The sequence below is a fragment of the Mobula birostris genome, chromosome 24, assembly GCF_030028105.1.
Source record: "Mobula birostris isolate sMobBir1 chromosome 24, sMobBir1.hap1, whole genome shotgun sequence".
Lineage (NCBI taxonomy): Eukaryota > Metazoa > Chordata > Chondrichthyes > Myliobatiformes > Myliobatidae > Mobula > Mobula birostris.
In genome coordinates this window covers 51710894-51735431 of record NC_092393.1, presented here as the reverse complement: position 1 = coordinate 51735431, position 24538 = coordinate 51710894, and the positions used below count along the sequence as shown (strand labels likewise).

Genomic DNA, 24538 nt, shown 5'->3' with positions numbered 1-24538 from the left:
AGGCCTGTATATGACTGCCATCAGGGTCCTTTTACCCCTGCGATTTCTTAGCTCAACCCATAAAGATTCTGCACCTTCCGATCCTATGTCAATCTTCCGATTCTAAGTCCTTTGTTATTTAATTTAATACTAGAACCCCTTGCTATTGCTCTTCGTGAAGCTAAAGATATTTATGGGGTTTTTGTGAATTAGATTAGATCAGTCCTCGTTTATTGTCATTTAGAAATGCATGCATGCATTAAGAAATGATAATGTTCCTCCAGAGTGATATCACAAAAAAAACAAGACAAACCAAAGACTAACACTGACAAGACTACATAATTATAATATATAGTTACAGCAGTGCAAAGCACTATCATAATTTGATAAAAAGGGTAAAAAAAAAGTCTCAAAGTTCTGATTGACTCCCGATAGTCCCTGATAGCAGGCAGCAGAAGGGAGAAACTTTCTCTGCCATTAACCTCCAGGCACCGACAACCGTCGATTCATTGGAAGCACCTGACCACAGCTGACTCTGAGTCCGTCCGAAAACTTCGAGCCTCCAACCAGCCCTTCGACACCGAGCACCATCTCTGCGGCGCTTTGACCCCGTCCCAGCTGCTGAGCAATAAGCAACGCCGAGGATTCAGGGCCTTCTCCTCCAGAGATCCTGGATCACACAGTAACAGCGGCAGCGAAAAAGGCATTTCAGAAGTTTCTCCACATGTTCCTCCGTTCTCTCATGTCTGTCTCCATCAAATCAGGATTGTGCATGGCACCCTACTTGACAGATTACAGATACCATTCACCGGAGTGGCCGCTCAAGCTGCATCGCACCGTCATCTTTCCTCCTCCATTCATGAGACCATTCATAAGATTTCTCTTTACACTGGTGATTTACTGGTTTATACATCCAATCCCAAGGAATCTATTCCTGCCTTGCTAAAATTATTTAATGAACTTGGAGATTTTTCAGGATATAAAATAAATTTTAGTAAAGTGAACTGTTTCTTTTAAATGAATCTGTTTCTACATATGATAATACTCCTTTCAAAGTCCCGGATTCCTTTAGATATTTAGGTGTTATAATCACTAAAAAATATAAGGATCTTTATGAAGCTAACTTTGTTCCCTTGGTAAATTCTATGAAGTATTTATTTAATAGATGGACCCCACTTACATTTTCACTTGTTGGTCGCATCCATATAGTCAAAATGATGATTTTACCAACATTTTTATATTTTTTCAGAATATCTCTGTTTTTCTGACTAAAAAGTTTTTTTGATCAGATTGATTCTATTATTTTATCTTTTATTTGGAATAATAAAAGACCAAGAATTAGTAAATGTCACTTACAAAATTTGAAAAAGGATGGCGGTCTCACTTTGCCTAATTTAAAAATGTATTACTGGGCTGTTAATGTGTGATATATGTCCTTTTGGTTACACTGGGTTGATAAGAACGATCAGCCAATTTGGGTAGATTTGGAGTTGAAAGCTGTGAAAGTTTTATTTAACCTTGTTATTGGGAGCTTCTTTACCTATACAATTAGCTAAAGTTGCTAATTTAAATTTATACCCTGTGATTATGCATTCTTTACAAACTTGGCTCCAGTTCTGTAATTTTTTTTAATCTTAAAAAATTTAAACTTTGCAGTTTAATCTGTTGAAATTACTTTTTTAAGCCTTCTTTGAGTGATCTAATTTTTTTACTTTGGAAAAATAAGGTATTAATTCTTTTCTGGATTTATTTAAAGAAGATAGACTGATGTCTTTTGGACAATTAGTTGATAAATATTCTCTTACATACTCACACTTTTTACAATACCTTCAAGTTAGACATTACTTACAAAAATATTTAAGCAATTTTCCTCACATATTGGATGCCGACCTGTTAGATACTATTACGAGTATGAACCCTTTGATGAAGGGTTCCATTGGAAGAATTTATAATTTACTATTACAATGAGATAAGCCTCCTTTATTTAAGATTAAACAAGATTGGGGAAAGGAACTTAATTTGACTTTTATGACGGAAGACTGGACGTGGATTCTGAAGTTGGTTAACTCTTCTTCGATCTGTGCTAGTCATTCACTGATTCAATTTAAAATTGTATACCGTTACTATTTGACGAAGGAGAGATCGTCTAAAATGTTTCCTAATGTTGATAGTTATTGCGATAGATGTAAAACTGAGACAGCTACGCTGACACACATGTTTTGGTCCAGTTCTATACTGGAACAGTTCTGGAAGTCAGATTTTTTCAACAATTTCTAAAAGCACTTAAAATTAATTTACAACCTAACAAATTAACTGTGCTTTTTGGAATAATTCCTCAAAATTTCGGTGGTATCTCTTTGTCTCACCAACATGTTATTGCATTTGTTACACTGATAGCTAGGAGGGCCATTTTGTTGAAGTGGAAGGATACATTGGCTCCCATTTTGTCACAATAGTTCTCTCAAGTGATGCTATGTCTTAGTTTGGAGAAAATTAGAATTGAACTTTTGAACCTATGTTTGATTTTGAGAAAAGATGGGGTTCATTTGCTCGTTACTATCGATAGATTTCCTCCACGATCTAATTGTAAATTTTTGGGGTTTTTTTCTTGCTGGCAGTTTGATGTTTATCTTTAGAAGCTTTTTGTATGATGCATGGCTCCGGGGTTGAACACCTAATGCGTTTTTTTCCTCACTTTTTCTTGCTTAGTAGGGTTTATTTTTCTATTTTTTGTCAGCAAAATTTTATCACTCTTTGAAACAATGTTTTTTTTCTTGAGACATTTGTAAGTGTTGCCTACTTCGATGTACTCTTGTTAATTTTGGATAATAGTGATAAAACGATTTGAAAAGAAAGTAATTCAGTGATAATAAATCTGATTCTGATTCCGAAAAACTCAAAATGACTTCACACACTGTGTGCAGAATAACAATTTTACCTTATAATACTGGTGCAAAAAGAGTCTTTGCTGTCTTTGATCATCATTACTTCTAGAAAATGACAGAATAGCCACTGAAATTTAATTTCAAATTTGAGTATTAACTGACCTTATCTTCTTCAGAAATGAATGCTCGGTGTCAAACTGTTGCAGTGAGAAAAGAAAGATATTTCGAACACTACCACTTAATTCTCTTTTCAAGAATTCAATGTCAGAAACTGTTAGAAGCCGTGAATATGTTGTAACCTAAAACAAAGAATAAGCAGTTCTTTAATTATGGATACATAAAAACATCAATTCAAAGATCCTCTTTCTGTGTTCCTAACCAAGCATGGCCTTATTAATGTAATTTAACATTGCTAAATTCAATTCAAGTTGCAGGCCTAACCATCTGTATGAGACAGAAATTTTAGACAATTATAGTCAAAGTTATGCAGTGTGGAAACAAGCCCTTTGGCCCAGCTTATCTATGCTGACCTCAACTAGACCCATTTGCTTGATTGTGGCCCATGTATCTGTGCAAGTGTCCTTGAAGATTGTAACAGTACCTGCCCCTGTGACTCCTTCTCACAACTCGTTCCATATCTCACCATCCTCTATGGGGAAAAGTTGCTCCTCATGTCTCCTTTAAAAATTTTCCCTTTCACCTTAAATATCTGCTCTTTAATTGTAGACTTCCCTATCCTTGGGGGAGAAAAGACTGCCAATTAACCCTATCTATGGCTCTCATGATTTTATATACTGTACTTCGAACAATCACCACTCAGCCTCATACACTGCGAGCAAAAAAAAAAGCCACAACCTAGTCTAGCCTCTCTGTACAAATCAGTCCTAATTCAAGGATATCCTTCCAATAATACTCCAAGTGTGGTCTTACCAATGCCCTGTGCAGCTGTAATAAAATCTCCTAACTCTTGTTCTCATTGCTCTGACCAATGGTGACGGGCATGCCAGACACTTCCTTCATCACCTTGTGTACCTGTGTTGCCAATTTCAGAGAACTATGTATCTGTACTTTTAGGTGTTTCTGTTCCACAACAATCACCTAAGCCTTATTAATTACTGAGCTAGTCCTGCTCTGGTTTAACTTACTAAAATGCAACACTTTGTTCTTGCCAGAGTTGAGTTTTATCCACAACTTTCTCACTTGAACTAGAAGATTCTTCAAATTACCCTTTTAAGTGTCCATTATGCCACTAATTCCTGTGTCATCCACAAATACACCAGCCATACCAACTGCATTTTCATCCAAATCATTAAGTGATGAACAGCAGTGGACCTAAAACAAGTCCTTCCTGCATGCTGGTCATACATCTTCAATGTGTAAAACAACCCATTTCTAACACCCTGTAACTCCTACCACCAAACCAATTTTCTATCCAATTGGCTAGCTCACCCGTGATCTCATCTTTTGGATCAGCCCGCCATTCAGGATCTTGTCAAAAGCCTCGCAAAAGACCAGTACCCTGTCTTTAACACTCCTCTTTGTCACCTCTTCATAAAGCTCAATCAAATTTGTGAGATATGATTTTCCATGTACAAAAGCATGCAGACTATTCCTATTCAGCCCTTGTCTTTTCAAATGCTGCTAGGTTATGTCCCATAGAATTTCCTGCAGTAAGATTCCCACCACCAGTGTTAGATTCAATAGCTTGTAGTTCCATGCTTCTCCCTGCAGACCTTCTTAAATAAATGCATAACATTAGATACCCTCCAGTCTTCTGGCACCGCATGTGTGGGTAACAGTGACAGCAATATTTGTGCCAGACCTCAGAAATTTCTTCCCTACAATGCCATGATGTTCTCGGTTACACTTATCCGACAGGCTCCAGGATCTTAAACCCACCTTGATATGGTTGAAAACTGCCAGCACCTTCTGTTTTGAAATCATTATTCTCTTCACTTAATTCCCTAGTTTCCATTACCTCCTCCAGAGTAAATACAGATGAGAAATAAACAACTACATGCCTCTTGAGGGTCTTACTCTCTCCATGGTTACTATTTTGTTCTTAATATAGTTAGAGAATTTCTTAGGATTATCCATTACCTTATGTGCCAAAGCTATCAAATCTGATTCTCAAGTTGACAGCAACATGTCAAGGGGTTCTCTTAACCTTAGCTGCCAATACCTGACGCATGCTACTTCCTTTTTCTCGACGTCCCTACCTAAATAAATATCCTTAATTGTGCTAGCCTTGCCCTTCTCTCTAAAAGGAATATGCTAACCCTGAGCTCTCCCCAATTTACTTTTAAGAGCCTCCCACTTGCCAGATGTCCCTTTACCTGCAAACAGCTTCTCCAAGTTTGCAAATTCCTGTCTAATGCCACTGGTTCCAAAGTGCTCACCCAATAACATGTTATATTATCATGAAATCTTGGCTTCCAGCAAACAAAACAAAAATCAAATTCCAAGAGCAAACAAGGATTCTAAATTTAATCCTGCTTGAAGAAACAAAGATCTCAAAAGTCATTGTGAAGGGATTTCTCTGTAGATCTGTAATATGACTAAAAATGTAAACTAATCCAGTAACATAAGTATAAGCCACATTCATAGTATAGAGAACTGCATCATTAACAAAGAGAGTACCTCAGTGAAAACCGCCCAGGACTGAACTCCAGATTTGATATGAGAATGGATGAAATCTGCAAGAGAATCATGATGTTGTTCTTCAAAGTATTTCTGCATAATCACGTCAGCCTCATGTGTGGGAAGTTCAGAATTAGTTAAACGAACCACAGAATCCGGGGTGGCACAGTTCAGCAGCACCCACTGTGCTTCATTGAGTATATCCTCCCAAGATCTTTGAGTCTGTTTCAACCTTTGTGTTATTTGTAAAACAACAGACGCACACGTGTCAGAGTGATAACCAACAAACACATCCGATGGATCATATTTCTGCTCTGAACCATGGACTGAAACATATCTGGATCTAACTCCCGTGAAATTTTGCACCCACTTTTGCAAACACTTTACAGTACTCCTTTGATCTTTGTCAAGGACTGTGTTAATATCAAGATAATGTTTCTCAAGCCTATTGATCAGAGGAATCGGAAACTCATTATAAACTACTTCCTTCTCCTCTATAACTATCAGTCTGAAACTTGGATGGACTCTGCATTTGACCCTGTGAGTCCCCAATCCTAAATCCACATATTTCTGTCCTCCGAGGTACACATAATATTGATTCAATGCATCATACAGGCTTTCATAAAGATTCTGCAGATTTAACAGAACTACCATTTGTCCAGTTTCCATGCAAGTCTTAACACGGTTGATGTTTCTGCAAATCTGAGTATAATCTTGATCTTTAGGGAAACTAGACCCAAAGATTATCTCAGGTTGTTGTTGTTTGGAGAAAAACATTTGCTGAAGTATTTGAAGAGCTGCAAAGTTTTTAGTAAGAATAAGAAGATACCGACACTCCAGATCATTAGAATCTGCATAAATGTTGTATTTAATCAGATCCAAAGTGTTGATACTATCGTAAGAAATATTCTTGAGTACAAACTTGAAAATGTCCATAACTTTAACATCATCACTTCCACTAAAGTTACGCAGCACAATCTCGGCTAATTGCTCAGGAGTTGGTTCTCTTTTGGAGGTTTTTGAAAGTGAAAAGACCATTTTTATTAAACTGTAATAGTCTCGTAGTCCAAAAAATTCCTTACTTTGTTGTTTACAGATTTCTAGATAAGCTTCTGCAAAGTTTTCAAATGAACCTTTCACTTTTGTTTGGATCATATGATCAGAAGAAGTGATACCTTTGGCACTTTCAATCAATTCTTTTTTGTCAGGAACACCTCGCGATACAAAAATTCCTCTATTCATTTTGGCAGGATCTAGAGCCCAGTTGGATATTCCAATGAAACCAACTTTCTTATGCTTAAGAGGGTCATCGTCAATACATCCATCTTCCAAGAGTGGATGAAGAGCTTTCAGTGGCATTTTTGGGGAATCTTCAGCAAGACCAATTTCATCCAAGACCACAACAGAAACATATTCGTCAAGGTTCTTCCCTTCTTGGAAACGTGCACACTGCTTAAACGTATTAATGATTCCTTCAGAGGTGGAATGAGGACTGCACTGAAATGACACTAAATGGATCTGTTTTAGGTTTTTATATAATTCTGAGTGAGCTGCTTGCCCCTGCATGGCATCTGCTACAATTGTTTTTGCCAGAGATTTGGAGCTACCAGGCTTTCCAACCAAGAATAGCGGGATTTTAAGTTCAATGCAAATGACCATCATGAAAACATTTTCCTTCAATGCAGAATTCTTCGCAATTGTTCCTTGCAGTGGTACACCACTTAGTAAAAGATCTTGGAAGAGCTCAAGTTGCTGTAAGATTTTGGAAGGGTCATTATACGGAGAAGGGAGATGCTGGCAGATATGTTTACGATAAGAAACCTTCTTTTCCAAACACGCATGATAACAAACGCCAAGTGCCAGCACAAAAGGCAAGATAATGTCATCACTCGATGGAATGGATTCTTCCTTGTTATCGTCTTCTAGAAATTGTTTCAAATTGTTTAGTAGCATGTTCTGATGGCTGTAAAACCAAACAAACACTTTCATACACCTCTCCACATCTCGAAGGCTTACAAAACTGCACTCATCTTGCTGGCATCTCATGAAATTTTGTGAAGCTGACAAAGTATCCACCATGCACTGAATATTGACAGAGGGTACTGAAATGGACTGAGTCAACCTTTGGACAATTTGCTGGATGTACAGCTTCTCTGTGAGGTTGTCAAGTTGCCCGAAATCCCACACTAGTGGTATCATACTCGGCGGTAAAGCTTGTACACGATACACAAGTTGTCTCAAAGGAATGGATCCCAATTTATCTTCTGTTTCATCTGCTCGGACACGGTAGCCTAACCCAGCTGATTCTAAACGCTTTACCATCTCATCTGTGTGTTTTCTGTATGGATTGCACGCTGCAATTATCTGCAAACCTGTATTGGGAGATAAAGGTATCCCTTCAATCATCTGGTCACAAACGACTTCCTTAATGCAACTAACAGCTTCGGTTGTATTGGCTTCATCAAAAAATAGAACAGTGTCAAAATCATAATTTTGCTTGTTGTATTTCGCAAGAGCTTCTGCTTCTTTAATTTTTGAATAGATTATATCTGCAGTTGTTCCGCCATGCACTTTCACCAGTTTCAAATTCTCCGTATCTGCACCAGCTTTCCGTAACTCACACAAGAATTTGATCAACCTTGTTTTACCACACCCAGTCTCCCCCATGATGATCACAGGAATGCCACATCTAAATCTCATGTGAATAGCAAGTACTTTTAAAATATTGTCCGTGGTCAACTCATAGGTTTCATCAGGATCTAGTGGCCACTGAATGCCCAGCATTGTGCAAAGCCTCTCAATCTTTTCACACCGTGGAAGCTTGTCAAAATCAATGTTGAATGGGACCCTTTGTAGCTGCAAACCTTGATAGAGCTGATGGGTCATTATATCTGATTTAATAATCTTGCCATTTGATGGGTTAATGGCATCAATGCCACCACGTGCATTTTTTTGGACATGGAAACCAATGAAAGTCATAGATGTACGATCATCATTAAAGAAAATGTAAGGATGTGGCTCAGATTCCCACTTCTTTCTTATGAGAAATGGTGCCATGTCAGCTTCTGAAACACCACCAAGGTTTGTAGTTGGAATTCCTGGGCTCTGGTCTGAAATGTCAAGAGATGGTGTTGCAAAATCTTTTGCCATCAAAATCATGAAATTAACAACAAACCCTTTGAAGCCTTGCAAAGTATCGTTGATACAGTCAAATTGGCAAAACACAGAAGTTTCACAGTCCCTCAACTGCAGGTTAAGAAACCAAGCAAAATTCCGCAACTCAGACCAAGAAGGATCTATTACCCCACAATAGATCAGAAACATCTGCAAGCACTCTACATGGCTGCCTTCAACAGTTTCCTGGTAAATAAAGGTATCCAAGTTTTCATTCTTCTGCAACTTTCTGAGATATTGATATGGTCTTTGAAATGCTTCACTGCGAAATTCTTCCTCATCCATGAGAGGATCAATACCATTCCATGTCGGGGTTTCAGATTTCCTTACTTCTTGTTCAAGGACTTCTTTAGGTGGTCTACAGCATATTTTTGGGAAGATGTCCAGAAAGTTATGGCTCGGCATTTGTACACCCTGAAATCATATAAAAAAAAACAATGGAATCAAAAACAACACACACAAAATGCTGCTGGAGAAACTCAGCAAAATCAGGCAGCATCTGTGGAGAGAAATAGACAGTTGATGATTTGGGCTGAGACTCTTCATCAGGACCAGAAAGGAAGGGGCAGAAGATAGATAAGAAAGTGGAGAGAGGGGTAGGAGTATTGGCAGGTGATAGATGAGACCAGGTGAGGGAGAAGGTGGGTGGGGGAGTGGGAGATGAAGTAAAAAGCTGCGAAGTGATAGGTGGCTGAAGGAAGAATCTCATAGGTGAAGTCTGTGAGACTGTGACAAGAAGAACTGGAGGGAGGCGATAGGCAGGTGAGGACAAGAGAAGGGGAGAGAGGGTAACCAGAATGGGAAATGAAAAAACGGGGCAGGGTTGGAGGGACAGTGATCACTGAAAATTATAGAAACCGATGTTTACGCCATTAGATTGAACGCTACCCAGACAAAAAATGAAATGTTACTCCTCCAAGCTGTGTAGTATTATCAAGTACTGATTAAAAGTATTTAAAGTTGAACTGAATCGATTTTTGGACTGTAGAAGAATAAGCTATTTATTGAGATCAAGTGGAAAATGAAATTGAGGCCCACAAACAGGGATCCCTGATGAAAATGGCAGAGTTTGTCATCGAAACATCAGTTAAAATCAATACCTGTACCCAGCTGGAAGCCTAAGAGTTTGTCTTTTACGCTGGGAAAGCACTAGATCTTCTGTCAGTGGAGAGGACTGTCTTTGTGCATATGTGAGTGGATGGGAGGGAGTGAGGGAGGAAAGGAGCTTGTTTTGTTGTTGTTGTTTTGTTGCTCATTGTGTTCTGGTTTGTTATGATCTACGTTGTTCTGCCGAACACCCGAACTTGCTATGTTGGTTCCGGAATGTGTGACAATACCTGCGGGCTGCTCCAGGCACATCCTTAGCTGCAGGTATGTTTCAATATACATGTAATAAATAAATTAATCTGAATCTGATGCAAGCGTGTTAAGGCTGTAAGGTTAATAACATATGGAAAATCAGGCCAAATGTTAAAAAAAAACAAGAAATGAACGAAGGGGGTAAGGGCAGAAAAACTGTAGAAGCAAAGATGAAGGCTATTATTAGAAATAATCCAAATGGTCCTCTATGGGCATAGTAACAGCAGAATATATCCAAAAAGAGTGACAGAGTTGATTTGAGAACAAAAAGTGGTGTTGTAATACCTGTAGATTTTAGAAATGAGGATGGAAGAAAGTACCTTGACCATCTTGGAGAGGGAGAAAATTTGGTTTCAATACATAAATACAAGGAATAGACTTTACTGTTGATTTCACAGCAAAACAATTTTGCTACCATGGTTTCAAATATAAAAACTTCTAAAGAACAAGCTTGATTCCATGTGAATTGTGAAACACCTTCACTGCCGTCACCAGCTGCTTCTGCTAGTACAACTTGACCAAGTGTCTGACTGAGGGAAGATGAGTTGAAATAGGTGGGAACAAGTTGTCTGAGCTTGGCAATGTCATATAAAAACACTTGCCTTCTCCCCAACTGCTCAAATTGGCTAACAATAGACTTACCTGCAAACCAGTTCAAAGCAAAGCGTGCCAGCCTCATCAAAATATTTATTTAGCCAACTAGGTGCATTACACAGAGGACAAAAACAGTATATACAATCAGATGCTTGGACAGGAACAGCAAATAGTCCAATAATCATACAGGGACTTGCATTCATATAGTATCTTTAAAATATAAAATTGAACCCAAATCCATCATAGGAATGTAATCAGACAAAAAATAAAACCAAACTGACTAAAATGAGGAAATATTAAGAGTAATGACTGGAGTTTTACTCCAGAGATGAGTAACACGAACAAGAAATAAGTCTTAAAAAGAAAGGAAGAGAAGCAAAACAAATCGAGTTGTTCAGTATAAGCATACATTCAGAACTACAATCACAAGTACCTTTCACATCGGAAAAATGTCCAAAGCTGCTTACACAGTTGCTATCAGATTTTTTTTTGCCAGACTGCTTTAGGACATAGTCCTTGTTCTCATTGTTACCCTTAAAAAGGAGGTACAGAAGCGTGAAGGCACACAACCCGGTTCCTTGTTGATTTCGCCTACCCAAGCATCGTGGGTGATTGAAACATCAGGACAGCAGGTGGTGTGTGATGCTGTCAGAAGAAGGCCTCTATACTCGACCAATCCTTCTCTCTCTTTGATGAGAGCCTGTCGGTCCCCAAAATGGGTGGAGGGAGGGGCAGGGGCGGGGGTTTGGAGAAGTAACAAGCATAAGATTGTAATGTCAGAACAGCAAATTGCGAGCCTCCACTCTCTCTGTTGCAGGAGCAATTTCTCTTTCTTTCTCCCTCACTGATGAGAGACAGCCTGTCTGAGATAATGAAGTGCTGGGTTATGAATTGTATTTTTGATGCACTCCAGATCAAGAAAGTTAACTTGGAATTAATGGAGTTTTTTTGGCTAGAATATGGAGTTTCTGGTAGTTGAGATGTTACTTACTCACTATACTTAATACTTACTCGTCTTGTTTGCTTTCTTGGAGGAAGTCCAGTTCCCTCAAGCATTTCTACAATGTACAAATGCCTCTGACTGCACTTCCACATTTTTTCATCAGTGCCCATCAAATATTGTAAGATAAATAGTTTGAAAAGAAATTCACATAATCCTTTCTGCACCTGAAAGAAATATATTTCTATTAGTAAGTAAAACTACTTTTCAAAACAAAAATAAATGCATGTTTATTGTAAAAATAATCCTAAAGCAAATCAAGGCTACTTGCCTGCCTTTAATAACCTTATTCATTTAACCATGATTTCAAAAATCTGTTTTAGCAATATACATAATCATGGATTTTGAAAACAGCTCACAAAAATTAAGGTCAAATCAAAAGAAAAATTCCAAAACCTGTCAACAATTTACTGAAAAATTAAAACCAGTTACGAGGCTGAAAAAGTATTCATCCTCTTTGTATTTACTATGCTAACCTTCCTCAGGTACAATACTGTATACAGTATTAGCTTCCCAGCTCACCTAATTCGTTGATGTACAAAATCGAATGACCTAGTCAGAGTTCTGACCTTAATCCAACAAACATTTCCGACAAGACCTCAAGATTGTTGTCCAGAGCCGCTCCCAACTAACTTGGCAAAGCTTGAGCAATTTTGCAAAGAGGAATGGGCAAATCTTGCTCCATCACATTGTGCAAAGCTAATAGAGATTTATCCAAAAAGACTACTGGCTGTAATAGCTGCAAGAACAGGCTCAACTAAGTACTAAGGAAGGAGGATGAATACTTCTGAACTGCTGACATTTCAGTTTCTGAATTCGTACTTTTTCATGCTTTACAGTTTTCCATTTTTTGGGTCCTACTGTTAAAAAAAAAACAAGCATGTAATTCACAAATAAAATTTCTCAGTTAAATTGATCAAAATCCTTGGTGGTAATATTCATTTATGTGAACAAAGTGCTGAGGCCTGAATACTTTCACAAAGCACTCCATGCCTCTAATTTTAGAAACTTTTATCAGGTCTCTTCTCAGCTTGACAGTCCAGAGAAAACAATTCAAATTTGACCAATCTCTTCTTGCAGCTAATATGCTCTAATCCAGGCAGTATCCAGTTGAACCTCTGCACCCTCACCAAAGCCTCCACATACTCCCTGTAAATGAGGCTACCAGAATTGAACACAATACTCCAAATGTGGTCTAACCAAAGTTGTACACAGATGAAAGTAAACATGTTATAAGTCTGCTTTACCATCTTCTCTATTTGTGTTGCCACTTTCAGGTTATCCATGAACTTGGAGCCTCAGATCCCTCTGTAAATTGGTCTGTTATTGTCACATATACAGTTGTTTGCATGTCATCCATACAGATCATTTCATTACACAGTATATTGAGGTCGTACAAGGGAAAACAATAATAGAATGCAGCAGACAGTGCTATGGTTTCAGAGAAAGTGCAGTGCAGACAGAAAATAAGGTGTAAGACATAACAAGGTAAACTACTGTATTAAGTCAAAAATCTACCTTATCATACTACAGGACCATTCAATAGTCTTATTGCAGCAGAACAGAAACAGTCCTGCAGGCTGGTGATACAGGTTTTCAGGCTTGTGTATTTTTTGTCCAGTGGGAAGAGGGAGAAAAGATGTCTGGGGTGGGTGGGGTTTTCAATTATGGTATCTGCTTTACCAAGGCAGCAAGAAGTGCACAGTGACTCCATGGAGGGGAGGCTGGCTTCTGTGATGTGTTCAGCTGTGTCCACAACTCTGAAGCTTCTTGTGGTCTCTGAGAGAGCATTTGACACTCAAAACCAGATAGGATGCTTACTATGAAGTATTAAAATTGGCAATGCCAAAAGGGACATGCCAAATTATTTAAGCCTCCTGAGGAACAGGAGGTGCAGGTGCACTTTCTTGGTGATGGAATCCACATGATTGGATCAAGACAGGCTATTGGTAATGTTCACTCCTCAGAACATGAAGTTCTAAGCTCTCAAACTCAGAACCATTAATGTACACAAGAGTATGTGTATTTCAACCCCTTCCTGAAGTCAATGGCCAACTCTTTGTTTTTCTAACATTGAGGAAAAGGTTGATGTCGTCACACCATGGCACTAGCCTCTATCACCTTCCTGTACTCTGGCACGTCATTATTTGAGACTTGGCCCACTACAGCAGTGTCATCTGTGAACATGCAAATAGAGTTATAACAGGATCTGGCCATGCAGCCTTGAGTGCATAGTAAAGGGCTGAGGATGCAGTCCTGTAAGGAACCAATGTTGAGGACAATCATGACAGAGGAGTTGTTGCCTTTTGTTACTGATAGTGGTTGGTTAATCAGGAAGTCTAAAATCCAAGATGTCAAGGTCTTAAGTCGCAGGTCTATTAATTTGGTGATGAGTTTGCTCAGAATTATACTATTGAAGCTGGAGCTGTACTCAATAAACAATAGTCTAATTGATGCTATGAGTTCTGTCATTACTGTACATGTTCTCTTTACATTTGACCTCCCAAACTGCAACATCACACACTTACTAGGATTAAATGCTATCTGCGATTTCTTTACCATATCTACAACTGACCTTTATCCTGTTATCCTTTGACAGCCTTCCTCATTTCAGGTAGAGGATCCCATGACTGGGAGTTGAGTTAAAAATAATATATTTATCTCTATTTCCCAGTTTTTATTAAGGATGTTTAACTTGAAACATTAACTCTGTTGTTCTTCCCACAGATGAAACCTGATCTGACAAGTGTTTCTACCATTTTCTACTTTGAAAGAAATGCTACAAATTGCTTGCAACAACAAAGACTTTGGTTTGTCAACTTTATAATTTGTCCTATTATTACCTAGACCAGAACATGATTATTAAAGTGTTGTAGAAACGGTAAAAAGTGAGTCTATTTTAAGTTATAGATTAATATCTATTGTTGATTCAAATTCCAAAACTTATACAGAATATGTCAAAGTTATCAAAAAATACATCTGCTAGAGAAATTCAGGATCAATAATGACAAATGGTCCTTACTTGAGTAATTCACAAAATATTACTCAAATATTATTAGTTTCCATTTCAGAAGCAGAAAAAGATATACAAATGTTGTAAATGTGAGCTTTCTAATTTAAAAATACATCACATTTGGAAACATACAACCACACTATGTAAAGCAAACTTACAGAAGAGGCAACATCAAAGTGAAATATCAGAGGTTTGCTCTCATTTGATGGTTTTATACATGATAAAAGAGCTCGGAGAACTTTATTTTCATCCACCCGTGGTTCTAAAAGACGTATGGTTTTCAACAAATTATCTTCTCCAGTTTGTTTCTTCAACATTTCATGTAATCTCTTCACATAAAGTGATTTTCCTTTAGGAAAAAAATGTTGTTTTAAAACAAGTCTCAATTTAAATTAGAATCAAAATCTATCCAGCTGAACTTACTACCCAATACAACCCAATGAAACTACTTCAAGCTGAACAAAATCATGACTGACAATATCAGGTTTGACACTTGTAAAATAAACTGCATTGGTATGCAGTAGATATTAATAATTTATTACAGTATTCATTTCACATAAGTATAGATAGGTTTTGAGTAAGTACATATTCACAGGTTCAACTCATTTCTTATTATTTTTGGATGTGTTCATAGAGTTCTTGACTTTTATTGTTATCCAGAAAGCTGTAAAAATAGGATGACAAGATAGGAATGGAGGAACACCTGTTGTGAAAATGTCAAAGGGCAAAACAAGAGTGGACAACACTATTCCATAATTTATAAACATCTTTCAAGGGGGATACTATAATAATTTAAATTGGTATATCCCATAATTCCTGTGTACTTTCTTTTGGAGTTTTTCCAGAGTTAACTAAAGGGGATAAATGAAGGTAGGGCAGTGGATGTTGTCTATATGGACTCGAGTAAGGCATTTGACACAGCCCCAAATGGCAGGCTGGTCTGGAAAGTTTAGGTTTGCTTGGGATTCAGGGGGAGCTTGTGAGGTGGATTTAAAAGAGTACCTGGAATGAGCTGCCAGAAGAAGTAGTTGAGGTGGGTACAAATGCAACATTTGAGAGGCATTTAGATAGCTACATGGAGGGGAAGAGCTTGAAGGATTATGACCAGACTGCAGGACGAATGCTGTGGTCAACATGGACCAGTTAGGCCAACAAGCCTGTTTTGGAGCTGACTATATTTATGACTATAAATTTTTACTTCAGCTTATGTCCTAGACAAACAGCTTCAAGAAAGGAATTATTCATGAGAATAAATGTGTCTACTTTTGTCAATTACAGTTTTTTAGTGTGAATTTTAACTTAGGCCTTCTGTTTGTTATTAGTACTTTCAGCGTACAGATACATAACTATCCAGCAAAGTGACTACACTTGTAGCTTTATAGCTAGCAAACATGAAGAAATCATCAGCATATTTAAGCATACCACTTTTATTTTACAGAACTTACCAACGCCAGCTCTCTTGGAAGATATGATCCTTACAAACATTCCATCTTTAAAGACAGTGGCTGCTGATGAAACAGTTGAAATTTTGTAATGACTTTCAAGATAACTCTGGATTTTCTCTAGAGGTTCTTGTGGAATCATATGAAGCTTGTGTCGACTGAACGCAGTTGGAATATAGCAGTGTTCTCTCTCACAACTGCATAATATCACCAGTCTATAATCTGACTGAAATTTCAACTGCAGGCTTTTGAACATTTCTTCAAATCTCACACTCACATCATAAGTGAGCTCATCAGCATAGAGTAGAGAATATATCTTGGAATGGGTGCTGCCAGCAGTCAGGCATCGCCTCAAGAAAAGTTCTACTTGCTCATAGGTAGTTTCTGCTGTACACAGAAGTACTTCATCGTAAGCAGGCAAAGGCTGATTACTGGAGTGCAGGTAAATGCACAAAGCAGACGTAAGCACTTCAGAATGGGGACAAACAACAAGGTTAGGATAACCTTCCTGAAAACCAGGTGGAAGTGCTCTTGCAACAGTTTGTTTCATGTCAGCAACATTTTCAAGAAGTTTACCAAGGGTGCTGACATCAATGCAGCCAGACAGAAAATAAGTCATATTTTCCATATAACATTCCCACACCAAATCCATCTTTGCTTCCATGGGTACATCATGCATATCTACTTGTCTCAGCTTCAGGTTGGCTAATGGCCGAGTTCCTTTGCTTATATATCCATCAAAAAATTTCTGCTGAGCTACTTGTAGGTCTTCGGCAGTACAGTTGGGTTTAATGAAAGACAGCATCATCAGGACATCTAGTCTGGCACAGTTACGATCAAATAATTGGGTGCTGAGGTAAACAATTTGTTCAGCTGTGTAGAAGTTTAAATAATAATAGCGAGACCTTTGCTGATCCATATACTGCTTCCATACTTCTAGATAGTCTTCTATCTTTTTACAGAGAATGGGAAGCTGCTCGGTGACATTTCCACTAACTTTAATAACACCCACTTCCTTTAGATTGAAATCTATTACCATACAAGCCTCACAATTCCTTGAGCAATATACTTCTCCCTTCCAATTCCTAAATAGCATGTTGCCAGCAGAAAACAGGCTGATGAAGGATGTTGCAAGTCTTTGGACATTGGAAAATACCTGTACACAAAACAGAAATTCATTGAGATCCAATAGTATTGTCATACTTTCCTATGTAATGCAGAGCTACATCAGTTTTAGCATATCCTATTGCTGTGATTATGGTCTGACATAATAAGTAAAATTACATGGACAAAAGCAAAAATAAATAATCAGAACTTAAATGTTACCCCTTCCTTTATTTAAAACTTAGATATTTTTGTAAATAGAGTTAATGTATTAACAGATACTCAGCAAAAATACAAATGAATGCTAGTTTTTTTATGTTTGACATTGTGGTGAAGACCTCAGTGCTTCAATTTAGTGAAACTATACACAAGACTGTAGTTATTTACAATGTTATTGCAAATATTAACAATAAATCTATAAGAAAAGATTAGATATGGTATGTGTAAAGTGCATTTTAGTTCATGGACTAATAAGTATTTCACTGCCAAGCTTGCCCAAATAGATAAACTGAATACTTTAAAGTAGCCACTTACATCTACAAATCTGTCCACTTCTTCCCGGCCATGGTCTCCCTTGCCCGACATCAGCATGAGTTTATTCTGCAGTTCTTTCAGGTCTTCGAAAGTATGACTTCGTAGTTCCTCATTGTCATCATGACTTTCTGGCAGTTTTAATATGATAGCTGACCCCAAAGAAAGCTGTGGAAAAAATAAAAATGATTGAGTACAATCCATAAGATATAGGAGCAGAATTGGGCCATGTGGTCCATCAGGTCTGCTCTGCCATTTCATCATGGCTGATCCATTTTCCCTCTCAGCCCCAATCCCCTGCCTTCCCCTGTATCCCTTCATGCCCTGAACAATCAGGAATCTATCAGCCTCTGCCTTAAACATACATAAAGACTTGACCTCCACAGCTGCCTGTGGCAAAGAATTCCAGATTCAACACTCTCTGGCTAAGAAATTCTTCATCTCCATTCTAAAAGGACACCCCTCTATTCTAAGGCTGTGTCCTCTGGTCTTAGACACTTCCACCATAGGAAACCTCCTCTACACAAGTACAGTCAACGTTTCAGGCCAAAATGTCGACTGTACTTTTTCCATCGATGCTGCCTGGCCTGCTGAGTTCCTCCAGCATTTTGTGTGTGTTGCTCAGATTTCCAGCATCTGCAATATTTTCTCTTGTTTGTGATTTGATTTGATTCCTCTACACATCCACTGTATTAAGGTCTTTCACCATTCGATATGTTTCAATTAGATCACCCCTCATTCTTCTGAATTCCAGTGAACACGGGCTCAGAGCCATCGAAAGCTCTGCATATGACAAGCCACTTAATCCTGGAATCATTTTCATGAACCTGAATCCAGGGAAACCATTAGCATTGGCATTGGAATTTAGGCACCATAATGAGTCGCTTTATTAGAATCAAGTTTAGTATCACTGGCATATATCTTAAAATTTGAATAATTTGAATGGAAATGTGAATAGACAGCAAAAAGCACCCATGGCTATTCCCCTTGATAATAAGTATACAGTTTTGGATACTATTGTGGGGGATGATCTCCCAGGGGAAAGCCACGAAGACCAGGTTACTGGCACTGAGCATGGCTCTATGCTGCAGAAGGGGAAAACGGAGACGAGGGGACTGGTAGTGATAGGGGACTCAATAGTCCGAGGAACAGACAGGAGATTTTATGGACGTGAATGGGACACCCAGACAGTATGATCCCTTCCAGGTGCCAGGGTCAGGGACATCTCAGATCACGTCCACAGCATTTTGGAGCAGGAGGGAGAGCAGCCAGATGTCTTGGTACATATTGGTACCAATGACATAGGAAGATGCTGGAGAGGCTGATCCTGACTTACCTTGGACCGCAGGTGAGATTTTCATTGGACCCTCTACAGTTTGCCTACCAACTTCATGTGGGGTGGATGATGCCACCATCTACCTGTTACAAAGAGTTTACTTCCACCTCAATGATGCTGGTGGCATTGTGAGAATCACATTTTTTGATTTCTCTAGTGCCTTCAATATAATCCAGCCACTTCTTCTGAGCGAGAAGCTGCAAAGGGTAGGTGTAAACAAATCCACTATCTCCTGGATTACTTTGTACCTAACAGATAGACCCCAGTTTGTATGGCTGGGTAGTTCTCTATCTGAGTTGGTGGTGAATGGCACTGGAGTGCCACAAGGGACTGTCCTGTCTCCGTTTCTGTTCACACTGACTTTCAATACAAATCTGAGTCTGTCACTTGCAAAAGTTCTCTGATGACTCCGGTGGTTGAGTATATCAGAGAGGGGCAGGAATCAGAGTACAGAGGACTGGTGGACAAGTTTGTGGAGTGGTGCAGGAGGAATCACCTGCTCCCAAATGTAGCCAAAACCAGGGAGGTGATTGATTTTAGAAGGAACAGAACTGTGACAAGTTTTGTATACATTCTGAGAGAAGGGGTTGCAGTGGTGGAGGAGTACAAATTCTTGGGTGTTCATCTCAACAACAGACTTGACTGGAAAACCAACACCAAGGCTGTTTACAAGAAAGGAGATGAGCAGACTCTATTTTCTAAGGAAGCTGAGATCCTTCAATGCACGCAGCAAGATGCTGGAGATCTTTTACCACTCTGTTGCACTGAGTGCAGTCCTCTTTGCCAGTTTATGTTGGGGGAGCAACATCGGTGCTGGTGATGCAAAAAGACTAAATAAACTCATCAATCAAATGGATCCGTCCTTGGCTACAACCCGGACACTTTTGAGTTAGTGGTGGAGAGGAGGTCACTAAACAAACTATGGACAGTCTGGCACATCCTCTGCATGACCTACTGAATAAGCAGTGGAGCACCATTTTGAACAGACTCAATCAGCTCCGTTCTCACAAGGATCATTACAGAGAATTTTTCCTTCCAAATGCAATAAGCATATGCAACAGTTCATCTCTGTGTGACAGGGGAGCGCACATCATAGTATAATAGTCTGTTTTTGTTTCCATACATTATCATTGCACATTGATAAATAATTATTCTGGACTTCATTATTAGTTAAGTCTGCACACTGCTAAGTGTGTTTTTAAATGCTGTTGTTAAAACAAAAGATTTTCTCAATCAGGATCAATAAAGTACTTATTATTATTAACAATATTAGGAAAAGCAAAGAGATTCTGAAGAGAGAATTTAGAGAGCTGAGCAGAAAGCTGAGAAGCAGGACCTCCAGGGTTATAATTTCTGGATTGCTACCTGTGCCATGTGCCAGTGAAGGTAGAAACAGGGTGATTTGGCAGGTAAATGTGTGGCTGAGTAGCTGGTGCAGGGGACAGGGCTTCAGGTACTTGGATCATTCGGATCTCTTCTGGGGAAGTATGACTGGTACAAAAAGGACAGGTTGCACCTGAACCCACGGGGGACCAATATTCTCACAGCCAGGTTTGTTAGAGCTGTTGGGGAGGGTTTAAACTAATTTAGCAGGGGGTGGGAACTGGAATAAAGGGGCTCAGGATAGGACAGATAGTAAACAAGTCAACAGAGCATGCAGTCAGACTGTCAGGAAGGGCAGGTAGGTGATAGGACAAAATTGCAGCCAGCCGGGTGAGTATCAATGCATTAGGTATGTAGAATCAAAATGTGCTGTGAATATAGTACTCAAAGTCTTCTACCTCAATGCACGGGGTATAAGAAATAAGGTGGATGCTCTTGTTGCACTATAAGAGATTGTCAGGTATGATGTTATGGCATCACTGAATCATGGCTGAAGGATTGTTGTAGTTGGCAGCGGAATGTCCACTTTGTATAGGAGGGAAATAAAGGTAGCAGACGGGATGGCATGGATCTGGTGGCAAAGAATGGCATCAAATTATTAGAAAGACGTAACAGGATCAAAAAAATGTTGAATCCTTGTGGATTGAGTTCAGAAACGGCAAGGGTAAAAGGACCCTGATAGCTGTTATATAGACCTCCCAACAGTTGCTGGGATGTGGACTATAGATTACAATGGAAAACAGAAAAGGCTTCTCAAAAGGGCAATGTTATGATACTCATGGAAGATTTCAATATACAGGTCGATTGGGAAAATCAGGAAAATGGACCTCAAGAGAGTGAGTTAGTTGAATGCCTAAGAGATGGCTTTTTCGAGTAGTTTGTCATTGAGCTTATTAGGGGATCAGCTACTTTGGATTGGGTGATATGTAATGAACTGGAGGTGATTAGAGAGCTTAAGGTAAAAGAACCCTTCGGACACAGTGATCACAATATGATTGAGTTCAACTAGAAATCTGATAGGGAGAAAGTGAAGTCTAACATAGCGGTATTGCAATGAAGTAAAGTAAATTACAGTGGCATGAGAGATTCAGGATTCAAGATTCAAAAAACTTTATTGTCATTCTAACCATACATCAGCTCTGCAGAGCAGAATGAGACAGCGTTTCTCAGGGGCAGTGCAATCATAACATAACAAATGCAACACTAAATAATAAACATAACAATAAATAGTAAAACGGACGAGGTACTTCTGGGTCATCAAGGGAATGGCGGCGTAAGGAAAAGGTCTCGACAAAAAAGAAGGTAAACTGCCCCAAAATCGAATTTAGACAAATACTTAATATTGCATAACTATATTAATAAAAGGGGCAAGGATGATGTCTAAGAACAAGATTAAAAAGTCCACTCCGAAGGCTGATAAACATAAAGAGACGCAGCAAGGCAATGGGCCTAGCTCCCCCACGGCAAGCCAGGACGGAGATAATGAGGGGGAATCGGTGACTCTTGTCTTTGATTCTCGGAGAGATTCGCGAGTTCCGACAAGATAACAGCAAACAGCTGGAAGATATTAAAGGAGAAATAGTAAAAACTAACTCGCGGATAGATGAAGCCGAAGCGTGGATTGTTGGAATTGAAGAGAAGCTACAAAACGCCGAGGAAGTGATAGCAGAAATGCTGAAGCTGCAAGACCAGCTCCAGTGGAAACTAACAGATCAAGAAGGCCGCTCATGAAGGGAAAATGTGAGGATTTACAGAGTTCCCAAAGGAACCGAAGGTAAACCCGGATTGATGATTCCCTTCATAGAGAAGCTGCTTAGAGAGAACCTTGATATACCGGCCGCAAAAGACCTACAGATAGAAAGAGCTCACCGCGCGTTGACACCACAGCCTCCGGCAGGCGCACAGCCCAGATCGATTCTGGTCAGATTTCTCAGTTACAGAACGAAGGAAGAGGTGCTTAAACGGGCATGGCAAAAGAAAGGTTTCATGTGGAGCAACTGTAAAATCAGTTTAGACCACGACTACGCACCGGGGATTCTTGCCAGACGGAAGGAATATACGGAAACACGGAAGGTCCTGAAGGAAAACAACATCAGATTCCAGACCCTGTATCCAGCTCGGCTGAGAGTCTTTTACGACGAAGGGACAAAAACTTACGCTATGGTGGAGGAGGCAACGTCGGACCTGGCGGACTGGGGACTACCTATTAAAGTTATCACCCAACCGGAGTCGCTACTGGAGAAGATTCGGCAGAAGTCATGGTAGTTAGTGGGGCGAGGACGCTCCACACGAACCAGAGTGTCAAACTACAAGGAAAAGCTGCAAATATTCAGACGCGAATGTACAGAGGATACAGACTAATTAAGAGAAATGACTGAAAAGAGTAAATCGGACTTAAAGGTAAAATGAAAACTGGTAACTGAAAATAAACTAGGCGGAATAACTTGAATGATAGCAATTTGGTCGAGACATAAATAGGAGAAAATTCTCTATGATTATTCAAACTGTTGAGGGCCCTCTAATACAGGGTGAAGATAGAGGTTATCCCTCTGAACTGAGGCGGGTCGGTACTTAGGCCTCACTGTGGGAAGTCAGGAAAAATTTTCAAATGTTACACGTTCAAAAATGTCTAGGGTGTGGTTATATGTCTTGGTTTACTGTTGAAAAGGGATTGCTTACTGTTTGGTTAGAAAAGGAGAGGTTTTTTTTCTACTAGAGAAAAATGCAAACTGAATTGGTAAAAATAATTTCCTATAATGTTAATGGGGTTTTGAATCCAATTAAAAGGAATAAGATTATGTCTAAATTGAAAAAAGAGACGGCACAAATAGCTTTCCTCCAGGAAACACATATGAGCCAATCTGAACATGGAAAATTAAAAAGAATGGGCTTTAAGCATGTATTTTATTCATCATATAAATTGAGTCACAAAAGAGGGGTAGCTACTTTAATATCAAGTACTCTTAATTATGAACATATTTCAGAGACTAAAGACAAAGAAGGACTGTTTGTAAAAATCACAGGAAGAATAGAAGGTACAGAAATAACATTGCTGAATGTTTATGCTCCTCCAGGTTGTGAATGGTCATTTTATAGACACATTTTTGACCTAATGGTCAGTTCTCAAGGGGTAGTAATTTGTGGAGGGGATTTTAATATTAGATTAAATCCTGTATTAGATTCTTCAAGAATAGTTACTCAGAATAAACCTCTGCCTCAGAAAATGAATTCATTGATGGAGGAGTTGGGAATTATAGATGTCTGGAGGGAATTACACCCTACTAGTAAAGATTATACACATTACTCTTTCCCTCATTCAGCTTATTCAAGGATAGACTATTTCTTTATCTTTAATACAGATAGACTCAGGATAAAAAACTGTAATATTGCAACAATTAATCTGTCGGATCATAGCCCAGTCTCTATGTCTCTAATCCTGGAAAGGAAAATGAGGAAAACACTATGGAGGCTAAACTCACATATACTCAATAACCCGGAAGTAATGGAGAGATTAAGCAGAGAAATCAAAGAATATCTAGACCTTAATGACACGGGAGAAACATCACCAGTGATCTTATGGGATACATTGAAAGCTGTACTGAGAGGGAAAATTATTTCCATTACCACTCACATGAAAAAAATCAATGCACAAACATTAGTAGACCTTCAAGGAAAATTAAAACAACTTCAAGTTGTAGATAGCAACAAAAGTAATTCAAATCGAAAACAGGAAATTAGGAAATTGCAAAGTGAAACTGACGATATTTATACGTTGGAAACTCAAAGAAATTTTCTTTACCTGAGACAAAAGAATTATGAAGTAGGAGGTAAATCCCGAAGGGGACCAATATCCTGGCGGGAAAGTTTAATAGAGCTGTTAGGGAGGGTTTAAACTAATTTGGCAGGGGGATGGGAACCGGAATGATAGAGCGGAGGAAGGGGAAAACAGAAATAAATCTAAGATAGTGAGCAGTAAAGATGTCAGGAAAGACAGGCAGGTGATGGGGCAAATGTGTAGCCATTGAGATGAGTTGCAGTGCAATAAAGTTGCAATGAAATCAAAGCAAAAAGTATCAAATACTGGTCTTAAGGTGTTGT

General features: G+C 38.9%; 1 protein-coding gene across 2 annotated transcripts in view; it reads right to left on the bottom strand.

Moving 5' to 3' along the window:
• The window catches only part of LOC140187150 (E3 ubiquitin-protein ligase rnf213-alpha-like), a 225481-nt gene that overhangs the window by 115130 nt on the left and 85813 nt on the right, over positions 1–24538 (bottom strand). For both annotated transcript variants that reach the window (XM_072242138.1, XM_072242139.1), the window contains exons 23-28: positions 17725–17889; positions 16090–17242; positions 14803–14993; positions 11643–11798; positions 5505–9092; positions 3027–3163 (exon numbers count right to left, since the gene is read on the bottom strand). In XM_072242138.1, coding sequence (XP_072098239.1) covers positions 3027–3163; positions 5505–9092; positions 11643–11798; positions 14803–14993; positions 16090–17242; positions 17725–17889 — 5390 coding nt within the window. The remainder of the gene's footprint in view (positions 1–3026; positions 3164–5504; positions 9093–11642; positions 11799–14802; positions 14994–16089; positions 17243–17724; positions 17890–24538) is intronic.